At 45.8% G+C, this 12,500-nt stretch overlaps 1 protein-coding gene across 1 annotated transcript in view; it reads right to left on the minus strand.

Annotated features, from left to right (window-relative positions):
* Positions 1–12,500, minus strand: part of LOC143287259 (retinal Mueller cells isomerohydrolase-like) — a 26,770-nt gene that overhangs the window by 5,625 nt on the left and 8,645 nt on the right. Inside the window, exons 5-8 of the mRNA XM_076595207.1 lie at positions 11,588–11,735; positions 6,541–6,758; positions 5,292–5,540; positions 197–305 (exon numbers count right to left, since the gene is read on the minus strand). Of these exons, the coding sequence (XP_076451322.1) occupies positions 197–305; positions 5,292–5,540; positions 6,541–6,758; positions 11,588–11,735 (724 nt within the window). The remainder of the gene's footprint in view (positions 1–196; positions 306–5,291; positions 5,541–6,540; positions 6,759–11,587; positions 11,736–12,500) is intronic.

Consider the following 12,500-nt stretch of genomic DNA (forward strand, 5'->3'; position numbering starts at 1 on the left):
CTTTCTTTCTTTCCTTCCTTCCTTCCTTTCATCCCTGCTTTCTTTTCTTCTCTTCTTTTCTTTCCTGCCTTCTTTCTTTCTTTCTTCCTTTTCTTCTCACCCCCCCCACTCACCCTTTAAAAAAATTTAAATGAAAAAACTGCGTCTCTTCCCTTTACTGGGTAGAGTGTGGAACAATTTCCATGTGTCCCCCTACCTTGAGGTTTGCAAATGTAGTCTGGCGTGAGATGCACCACCCCAGGTGCTGTTACTTTAGCCCGGGCAGTGGTGTAGGGAAGAGTGCGGAGGTTGTGACACAGAGGGGCCTGAAATACCGTTCGTACCCGTGTAGTTCCGGCTGAGACAGGAGACTTTGGGGTGGCATGTTGTGCGTGGTTTGTGGTGTGTTGCTCTGTTGAGTTTGTGCTGCTGTGTGTTCTGTTGTACAGGTTGTAGTTCGGGTCATTGTTGTTGATGTGGTGTGGTGTGTTGCATTCTGCGGGAGGTACGTGTTTGTGGTGTAAGTATTGTATTGTATTGTATTGCGTTGTATTATATTGCGTTGTATTATATTGTATCGTATTGTATTGTATTGTATTGCATTGCATTGCATTGTATTTTATTGTATTGTATTGTATTGTATTGCACACTGCATATGGACTGTACTTTTGTTTGTACGCACACACCCAAGTCATAGTTTACAATCATAAATAGTACACAATCAAAAATACAACCTACAAATTCTGAAACTCTCAAACTCATTCACTCACTGATCGTCATTTTAGTTTAAACTGAAAAGGGAAAAGCTGTTGAGAATTATTCAGGTGAAGGGGGTGGGGGGTGGGGGGTGGGGGGGTCTTCAGACTGGATTTGAAAGACTGCAACGAAAATGAGTAATGGAAAGGCTGAAGATGTTGAATCCAAAGAATGGGGGCCTGGTATGAAAAACTGCATTGGTCAAACGTTTTGGTTCGAACAGGGGGGATCCTAAGCAGGCGGGTGCCAGAAAAAGAGCTGAGTTGGTGTGAGGATAATAGAAGGATGAATATGATCGAAAAGGATTTGAAAGAAAAAGAGACGACTTTGTAAATAATTCTTTCTTGTACTGGGAGCCAGTGTAAAGTATGAAGGAGAGGAGAGACGTGATCAAATTTAGAGGAACGAAAGACAAGACGAGCAGCATGGTTCTGGACTTTCTGAAGTCTAGCAATGAGGCGGCTGGGTGAACCAACAAGAAGGGAATTACAATAATCCAGGCGGGACAGCAACAAAGACACAGAGGAGAGTTTTGATTGCATCTTCAGTCAGGAGATGACGAATGGATGCAATTCTGCGAATTTCAAGGTAACACAGATTGCATATATTTGCAACATGCTGCTGATAGGAAAGAGACTGGTCAAGTGTGACACCAAGATTATGGACGGAAGAGGAAAGAGGAATGTCAGTGCCACTAAGGGAGAGTGAGGAAGGAAGAGGGAATACAACATACACCCAAAGAAACAGCATCACACAACAATATCTACAACATACACCCAAAGAAACAGCATCACAATACCTACAACATACACCCAAAGAAAACACCATCACAGAACAACATTATCTACAACATACACCCAAAGAAACAGCATCACAATACCTACAACATACACCCAAAGAAAACACCATCACACAACAATATCTACAACACACACCCAAAGAAAAACAATCACACAACACTAATCTACAACATACACCCAAAGAAAACACAACACACTAAATATCTACAACATACGCCCAAAGAAAACACCACAACACAACAAATATCTACAATATACACATAAAGAAAACACCACGACACAACAATAATCTACAACGTACACCTAAAGAAAACACCATCACACAACAATTATCCACAACACCCACCCACAGAAACACCATCACACAACAATTATCCACAACACACACCCACAGAAACACCAGAACACAACAATTATCCACAACACCCACCCACAGAAACACCAGAACACAACAATTATCCACAACACACACCCACAGAAACACCATCACACAACAATTATCCACAACACCCACCCACAGAAACACCAGAACACAACAATTATCCACAACACACACCCACAGAAACACCAGAACACAACAATTATCCACAACACACACCCACAGAAACACCAGAACACAACAATTATCCACAACACACACCCACAGAAACACCAGAACACAACAATTATCCACAACACACACCCACAGAAACACCATCACACAACAATTATCCACAACACACACCCACAGAAACCATCACACAACAATTATCCACAACACCCACCCACAGAAACACCAGAACACAACAATTATCCACAACACACACCCACAGAAACACCATCACACAACAATTATCCACAACACACACCCACAGAAACACCAGAACACAACAATTATCCACAACACACACCCACAGAAACCATCACACAACAATTATCCACAACACACACCCACAGAAACACCATCACACAACAATTATCCACAACACCCACCCACAGAAACACCATCACACAACAATTATCCACAACACACACCCACAGAAACACCAGAACACAACAATTATCCACAACACACATCCACAGAAACACCATCACACAACAATTATCCACAACACACACCCACAGAAACCATCACACAACAATTATCCACAACACACACCCACAGAAACACCAGAACACAACAATTATCCACAACACACACCCACAGAAACACCATCACACAACAATTATCCACAACACCCACCCACAGAAACACCATCACACAACAATTATCCACAACACCCACCCACAGAAACACCAGAACACAACAATTATCCACAACACACACCCACAGAAACACCAGAACACAACAATTATCCACAACACACACCCACAGAAACACCAGAACACAACAATTATCCACAACACACACCCACAGAAACACCAGAACACAACAATTATCCACAACACACACCCACAGAAACACCAGAACACAACAATTATCCACAACACACACCCACAGAAACACCAGAACACAACAATTATCCACAACACACACCCACAGAAACACCAGAACACAACAATTATCCACAACACACACCCACAGAAACCATCACACAACAATTATCCACAACACACACCCACAGAAACACCAGAACACAACAATTATCCACAACACACACCCACAGAAACACCATCACACAACAATTATCCACAACACACACCCACAGAAACCATCACACAACAATTATCCACAACACACACCCACAGAAACACCAGAACACAACAATTATCCACAACACACACCCACAGAAACACCATCACACAACAATTATCCACAACACACACCCACAGAAACCATCACACAACAATTATCCACAACACACACCCACAGAAACACCAGAACACAACAATTATCCACAACACACACCCACAGAAACACCATCACACAACAATTATCCACAACACACACCCACAGAAACACCATCACACAACAATTATCCACAACACACACCCACAGAAACACCGTCACACAACAATTATCCACAACACACACCCACAGAAACACCATCACACAACAATTATCCACAACACACACCCACAGAAACACCATCACACAACAATTATCCACAACACACACCCACAGAAACACCAGAACACAACAATTATCCACAACACACACCCACAGAAACACCATCACACAACAATTATCCACAACACACACCCACAGAAACCATCACACAACAATTATCCACAACACACACCCACAGAAACACCAGAACACAACAATTATCCACAACACACACCCACAGAAACACCAGAACACAACAATTATCCACAACACACACCCACAGAAACCATCACACAACAATTATCCACAACACACACCCACAGAAACACCAGAACACAACAATTATCCACAACACACACCCACAGAAACACCATCACACAACAATTATCCACAACACACACCCACAGAAACACCAGAACACAACAATTATCCACAACACACACCCACAGAAACACCATCACACAACAATTATCCACAACACACACCCACAGAAACCATCACACAACAATTATCCACAACACACACCCACAGAAACACCAGAACACAACAATTATCCACAACACACACCCACAGAAACACCAGAACACAACAATTATCCACAACACACACCCACAGAAACACCAGAACACAACAATTATCCACAACACACACCCACAGAAACACCAGAACACAACAATTATCCACAACACACACCCACAGAAACACCAGAACACAACAATTATCCACAACACACACCCACAGAAACCATCACACAACAATTATCCACAACACACACCCACAGAAACACCAGAACACAACAATTATCCACAACACCCACCCACAGAAACACCATCACACAACAATTATCCACAACACACACCCACAGAAACACCAGAACACAACAATTATCCACAACACACACCCACAGAAACACCAGAACACAACAATTATCCACAACACACACCCACAGAAACACCAGAACACAACAATTATCCACAACACACACCCACAGAAACACCATCACACAACAATTATCCACAACACACACCCACAGAAACACCATCACACAACAATTATCCACAACACACACCCACAGAAACACCAGAACACAACAATTATCCACAACACACACCCACAGAAACACCATCACACAACAATTATCCACAACACACACCCACAGAAACACCAGAACACAACAATTATCCACAACACCCACCCACAGAAACACCAGAACACAACAATTATCCACAACACACACCCACAGAAACACCATCACACAACAATTATCCACAACACACACCCACAGAAACACCATCACACAACAATTATCCACAACACACACCCACAGAAACACCATCACACAACAATTATCCACAACACACACCCACAGAAACCATCACACAACAATTATCCACAACACCCACCCACAGAAACACCAGAACACAACAATTATCCACAACACACACCCACAGAAACACCATCACACAACAATTATCCACAACACACACCCACAGAAACCATCACACAACAATTATCCACAACACACACCCACAGAAACCATCACACAACAATTATCCACAACACACACCCACAGAAACACCAGAACACAACAATTATCCACAACACCCACCCACAGAAACACCATCACACAACAATTATCCACAACACACACCCACAGAAACACCATCACACAACAATTATCCACAACACACACCCACAGAAACACCACAGCCAATACAAAGCCTCACCTTCTCGATGTTCAGCGGCAGGACGTACCGCCGAATGGTGGCCGTAACGATGTCCTCTCTACTGTCAGCAATGTGGGACAGCATCAGGTCGTTGATGATGTTGAGGTTGTCGTAGCCTGCCAGGTCCACCACCACGTAATCGCCATCGTCGTAGCAGTTGACGAAGTGGAAAGTAAAGCAGGGGTTGGCGTAGTACTGCGTGCTGACCACCTTGTTGCCATGGCGGCGAGATACCAGGTGGAAGCGAATCTGTCACGAATTATAGCATACAATTCTTGTTTTTGTTTTGTTTTTTGTTTTCTTTTTTTCAAACTAAAATACGGCAACAGCAAAACAAACAAACAACACACACACAAACACACACACACCGATAGACAGACAGACAGACACACACGCACACACACACACACACAAATACCCCCACCACACACACACAAACACCCTCAAAACACACACACACACACACACACACACACACACACACACACACACACACACACACACACACACACACACACACACACACACACACACACACACACACAGGGACAGAGACAGAGAGAGAACACTGAACACTGAAATGTTTAATGTCATTAGCTGAAAAGCTCTGGTGACATAGTAGGTATTAATCAGAAAAAAAAGGTGCAAAATAGATAAACTGGAACAGAAAAAAAACAACCTCCCCCCTCCCCAAACAAACAGAAAACAGAACTGAAACAACATGAACTAATAAGAGATTTGCGACACTTTTGCACTTTGTCGTTAGCTTAAAGTACATGTGACAGGGGGCAATGTGCCTTTTTTCTGTCGTTCGTCTCCAAGGTTTGAGCAGTATACAGAAACAAAGTACTCTCAATCTGAGCTATCGCAAAGTAGATTTTATGGAGAGAGAGAGAGAGAGAGAGAGAGAGAGAGAGAGAGAGAGAGAGAGAGAGAGAGAGAGAGAGAGAGAGAGAGAGAGAGATTTACGAATTATTCATTCCACTGTTCTAGTTTATCCTTTTTTTCTGTATATCACCCTTTAACCACCGTCCCCAACCCCAAATCACACACACACACACACACGACACGACACGACACGACACGACACGACACGTCTAATATCACTCAAGGCAGAAAAGACGTTAAATTGAAGAAAGAACACACACACACACACACACACACACACACACACACACACACACACACACGCAAACAAACAACCAGCCCCCACCCCCAACCCCGCCCCCAACACACACAAACACACAACCTTCTCTTTCGGGTGCAGGTCGAAGTTCTTGAAGACGGAAGCGGGTTTGAACTTGCCCGTGCCTTCCTGCATGATCTTCATGGCGTTGAGCGTGGCCGGCTGCTCCAGGAGGATGAAGTGCCGCTCAGTCATCCCGAAGCTGTGGCTGTAGCTGATGCCGAAGTTCCAGCGGGACTGCAAGGAGGCCACCAGCTTCACCCTCCTCGTCACCTCGTCCTCTGTGGAATTAATTTTCTCAAGGCCTGACTAAGAGCGTTGGGTTGTGCTGCTGGTCAGGCATCTGCTTGGCAGATGTCGTGTAGCGTATATGGATTTGACCGAACGCAGTGACGCCTCCTTGAGCTACTGATACTGATACTGTAAATAATACAGTTTTTGTACACTGCTGTGAGTATCTATACCGGATTGATTGATTTGGGTACTTAATGTACCTATTATATAGCACCCATCCTCGGTCAGAGACCAAGCTCTAAGCGCTTAAAACATGTTGTGGTTAGAAAGGAACAGTTCGTAGTTACGTTATCCGAGGGTCACATATACCCTGCAGACAGACAGGCAGATAGAAGGTTCGGTGGGAGGGGAGGGGGGGGGAGGGATAGAGACAAGCAGAAAGATGCTGAAACACTTACTATTTGTTAATCATATCGTCTCCTGACCTCATTATTTGTTAATTTCCAGAAAGATGCTGGTTTCAGGCGTTCAGTCGCACTACAGTGTAGGCCTAACGAGGCTTCAAAAAATGATGCGCGGCCGACGCGTCTCTCTCTTTCCTATCTTCTGTCTCTCTTTCCTCTCTATCTTCTGTATCTCTCTTTCTTCTCTATCGTATGTGTCTCCCTTTCCTCTCTATCTTCTGTTTCTCTCTGTCCTCTCTATCTTCTGTATATCTCTTTCCTCTCTATCTTCTGTTTCTCTCTGTCCTCTATCTTCTGTATATCTCTTTCCTCTATAATTCTTTCCTGTATATCTTCTGTATCTCCCTTTCCTCTCTATCTTCTGTCTCTCTCTGTCCTCTCTATCTTCTGTATCTCCCTTTCCTCTCTATCTTCTGTCTCTCTCTTTCCACTCAGTCTTCTGTCTCTCCCTTTCCACTCAATCTTCTGTCTCTCCCTTTCCACTCAATCTTCTGTCTCTCCCTTTCCACTCAATCTTCTGTCTCTCCCTTTCCTCTCTATCTTCTGTCTCTCTCTGTCCTCTCTATCTTCTCTCTCCCTTTCCACTCTATCTTCTGTCTCTCTCTTTCCTCTCTATCTTCTATCTCTCTTTCCTCTCTATCTTCTGTCTCTCTGTTCCCTTTCTATCTTCTGTCTCTCTCTTTCTTCTCTATCTTATGTATCTCCCTTTCCTCTCTATCTTCTGTCTATCTCTTTCCTCTCTATCTTCTGTATATATTTCCTCTCTATCTTCTGTATCTCTTTCCTCTCTATCTTATGTGTCTCTCTTTCCTCTCTATCTTCTATCTCTCTTTCCTCTCTATCTTATGTATCTCTCTTTCTTCTCTGTCTTATGTCTGTCTCTTTCCTCTCTATCTTATGTGTCTCTCTTTCCTCTCTGTCATGTATCTCTCTTTCCTCTCTATCTTCTATCTCTCTTTCCACTCAATCTTCTGTATCTCTCTTTCCTCTCTATCTTCTGTCTCTCTTTCCTCACTATCTTATGTATCTCTCTTTCCTCTCTATCTTCTATCTCTCTTTCCTCTCTGTCTTCTGTCTCTCTCTTTCCTCTCTATCTTATGTATCTCTCTTTCCTCTCTATCTTCTATCTCTCTTTCCTCTCTATCTTATGTGTCTCTCTTTCCTCTCTGTCTTCTGTCTCTCTCTTTCCTCACTATCTTATGTATCTCTCTTTCCTCTCTATCTTCTATCTCTCTTTCCTCTCTATCTTATGTGTCTCTCTTTCCACTCAATCTTCTGTCTCTCCCTTTCCTCTCATTCTTCTATCTCTCTTTCTTCTCTATCTTCTGTCTCCCTCTTTCCTCTCTATCTTCTGTCTCTCTCTTTCCTCTCTATCTTATGTGTCTCTCTTTCCTATATATATTATGTATATCTCTTTCTTCTCTGTCTTATGTGTCTCTCTTTCCACTCAATCTTCTCTCTCTCTCTCTCTTTCCTCTCTATCTTCTGTGTCTCTCTTTTCTCTCTATCTTCTGTGTCTCTTTCCTCTCTATCTTCTATCTCTCTTTCTTCTCTATCTTATGTGTCTCTCTTTCCTCTCTATCTTCTGTGCTCTATCTTCTGTGTGTCTTTCCTCTCTATCTTCTGTGTCTCTCTTTCATCTCTATATTCTGTCTCTGTTTCTTCTCTATCTTATGTGTCTCTCTTTCCTCTCTATCTTCTGTATCTCTCTTTCCTCTCTATCTTCTCTCTCTTCCCTCTCTATCCCCTGTCTCTCTCATCCCTCCTCTATCTTCTGTATGTCTGTCTGTTCTCTCATCCGTCTCTATATTGTCTATATCATTCCTCTCTATCTCTTTTATCGTCTCTCTCTCTCTCATCCTTCTCTGTCTCCTCTCTCTCTCTCACCCCTCTCTATCTTCTGTCTTACTAACCCGTCTCCACCTTCTGTCACTCACCCTTCTCTGTCCTCTGTCCCTATCTTTCATCTCTGTCTCTCAGCCCCCTCTGTCTCTCTCGTCTCTCGCTGCCTCTCCCATCCCTTTCTATCTTCTGTCTGTCTGTCTCTCTCTCTCTCTCTCTCCCCTCTGTCTCTCTCTCTCTCCCCTCTGTCTCTCTCTCTCTCTCCCCTCTCTCTCTCTCTCTCCCCTCTGTCTCTCTCTCTCTCTCCCCTCTCTCTCTCTCTCTCTCTCCCCTCTGTCTCTCTCTCTCTCTCTCCCCTCTGTCTCTCTCTCTCTCCCCTCTCTCTCTCCCCTCTGTCTCTCTCTCTCTCTCCCCTCTCTCTCTCTCCCCTCTGTCTCTCTCTCTCTCTCCCCCCCCCTCTCTCTCTCTCCCCTCTGTCTCTCTCTCTCTCTCTCTCTCCCCTCTGTCTCTCTCTCTCTCTCCCCTCTGTCTCTCTCTCTCTCTCCCCTCTCTCTCTCTCTCCCCTCTGTCTCTCTCTCTCTCTCTCTCCCCTCTCTCTCTCTCTCTCTCCCCTCTGTCTCTCTCTCTCTCTCCCCTCTGTCTCTCTCTCTCCCCTCTGTCTCTCTCTCCCCTCTCTCTCTCTCTCCCCTCTGTCTCTCTCTCTCTCTTTCCCCTCTGTCTCTCTCTCTCTCTTTCCCCTCTGTCTCTCTCTCTCCCCTCTCTCTCTCTTTCCCCTCTGTCTCTCTCTCTCTCCCCTCTGTCTCTCTCTCTCTTTCCCCTCTGTCTCTCTCTCTCTCCCCTCTGTCTCTCTCTCTCTCTTTCCCCTCTGTCTCTCTCTCTCCCCTCTCTCTCTCTCTCTCCCCTCTGTCTCTATCATCCATCTCTACCTTCTTTCTGTCTCGCCCGTCTCTATGTTCCATCTGTCTCACCCTGCTCTGTCTTGCCTTTCCCATCCCTCCCTATCTGTCTCAGCCCTCTCTGTTTTGCCTTTCTCATCCCTCCCTATCTGTCTCACCCTGCTCTGTCTTGCCTTTCCCATCCCTCCCTATCTGTCTCAGCCCTCTCTGTTTTGCCTTTCTCATCCCTCCCTATCTGTCTCACCCTGCTCTGTCTTGCCTTTCTCATCCCTCCCTATGTGTCTCAGCCCTCTCTGTCTTGCCTTTCCCATCCCTCCCTATCTGTCTCACCCTGCTCTGTCTTGCCTTTCTCATCCCTCCCTGTCTGTCTCAGCCCTCTCTGTCTTGCCTTTCTCATCCCTCCCTATCTGTCTCAGCCCTCTCTGTCTTGCCTTTCCCATCCCTCCCTATCTGTCTCAGCCCTCTCTGTCTTGCCTTTCTCATCCCTCCCTATCTGTCTCACCCTGCTCTGTCTTGCCTTTCCCATCCCTCCCTGTCTGTCTCAGCCCTCTCTGTTTTGCCTTTCTCATCCCTCCCTATCTGTCTCAGCCCTCTCTGTCTTGCCTTTCCCATCCCTCCCTATCTGTCTCCCCCTGCTCTGTCTTGCCTTTCTCATCCCTCCCTGTCTGTCTCAGCCCTCTCTGTCTTGCCTTTCCCATCCCTCCCTGTCTGTCTCAGCCCTCTCTGTCTTGCCTTTCTCATCCCTCTCTATGTGTCTCAGCCCTCTCTGTCTTGCCTTTCTCATCCCTCCCTGTCTGTCTCAGCCCTCTCTGTCTTGCCTTTCTCATCCCTCCCTATCTGTCTCAGCCCTCTCTGTCTTGCCTTTCCCATCCCTCCCTATCTGTCTCAGCCCTCTCTGTTTTGCCTTTCTCATCCCTCCCTATCTGTCTCAGCCCTCTCTGTCTTGCCTTTCCCATCCCTCCCTATCTGTCTCACCCTGCTCTGTCTTGCCTTTCTCATCCCTCCCTGTCTGTCTCAGCCCTCTCTGTCTTGCCTTTCCCATCCCTCCCTGTCTGTCTCAGCCCTCTCTGTCTTGCCTTTCTCATCCCTCTCTATGTGTCTCAGCCCTCTCTGTCTTGCCTTTCTCATCCCTCCCTGTCTGTCTCAGCCCTCTCTGTCTTGCCTTTCCCATCCCTCCCTGTCTGTCTCAGCCCTCTCTGTCTTGCCTTTCTCATCCCTCTCTATGTGTCTCACCCTGCTCTGTCTTGCCTTTCCCATCCCTCCCTATCTGTCTCACCCTGCTCTGTCTTGCCTTTCTCATCCGTCCTTGTCTGTCTCAGCCCTCTCTGTCTTGTCTTTCCCATCCCTCCCTATCTGTCTCAGCCCTCTCTGTCTTGCCTTTCTCATCCCTCCCTATGTGTCTCAGCCCTCTCTGTCTTGCCTTTCCCATCCCTCCCTATCTGTCTCAGCCCTCTCTATCTTCTCTCTTCTCTATCTTTTGTCTCTGTCTCTCTGTGTGTGTCTCTCTCTGTCTCTTTCTCTGTCTCTCTCCCTCTCTGTCTCTGTCTGTCTCTGTCTCTCTCTTTGTATCTCTTTCTCTCTCTGTCTCTGTCTCTCTCTGTCCCTCTCTCTGTCTCTCTGTCTGTCTGTCTCTCTCTGTCTCTCCCCCCTCTCTCTCCCCTCCTCATTCAGTACCGGTGGCGAGGGCGCGGGGTGGGATCTTGATGATGTTGTAGTTGTTGGGGGGAGCGAAGGCGGTGCCGATGTTGTACATAGCGCCGTCAGGTCCGAAGTGAGGGTGGGCGGTGGCCATGTGCACCGACAGCACCTTCTGCAGGTCCAGCTGTGTCGGGAAGCAAGGTGGTACAATGGTTAAGACTTTTTTTTTCTTCTGTCACTACAGCGTGGGCGAGGGTCTAGGTTCGAATGCCCGGTCTCGCCACCCCCATCCCCTTCCCCCCCATCTCCCCCTCCCCCACACCCCCTCCCTAAAAATAGTTTGACTGGAAAATCCAAAGTGAGCGTCTGGTCATTCGGATGTACCGGTAAATCGAGGTGTCGTGTGCAGCAAGAACGTGGTGCACTGAAAACAGAATCCATGGCAACAAGAGTGTTGTCCTCTAGCAAAATCATGTAGAAGAAAATCAGTCTACTCTGATAGGTACACAAATATATACATATATATGCATGTATTCAAGGCCTGTCTACTGGTCACGCATCTGCCTAGCAGATATGCTTTTGCCCACACGCAATGACACCATTTACGAATTCATGGTAAAACTGTTCTTTGAAGTTGTACATTCAGTATCTTGCGCACGATATTAGCAATTTCAAAATCTGAGCTTTCTTTGGGGCTACATGATTATTCATTCCCTGCACTTGACAGAATTAAGCCAAAACAATTCACCACAAGACTGATTATTCCATCTGCTACTAATCTGTCACAAGCCTGGCAACTTAGCTGCACCATTATTCTGCCAGAAGGAAAACACATGATAACTATTATTCCGATCTCCGGTAACGGCGCCTGTGGGGAAAGGGTGGAGATTTTTTCCCCCAATCTCTCAGGTCAACATATATGCAGACCCGCTTGTGCCTGAACCCCCTT

The sequence above is a fragment of the Babylonia areolata genome, chromosome 11, assembly GCF_041734735.1.
Source record: "Babylonia areolata isolate BAREFJ2019XMU chromosome 11, ASM4173473v1, whole genome shotgun sequence".
In the NCBI taxonomy this organism is placed as follows: Eukaryota; Metazoa; Mollusca; class Gastropoda; order Neogastropoda; family Buccinidae; genus Babylonia; species Babylonia areolata.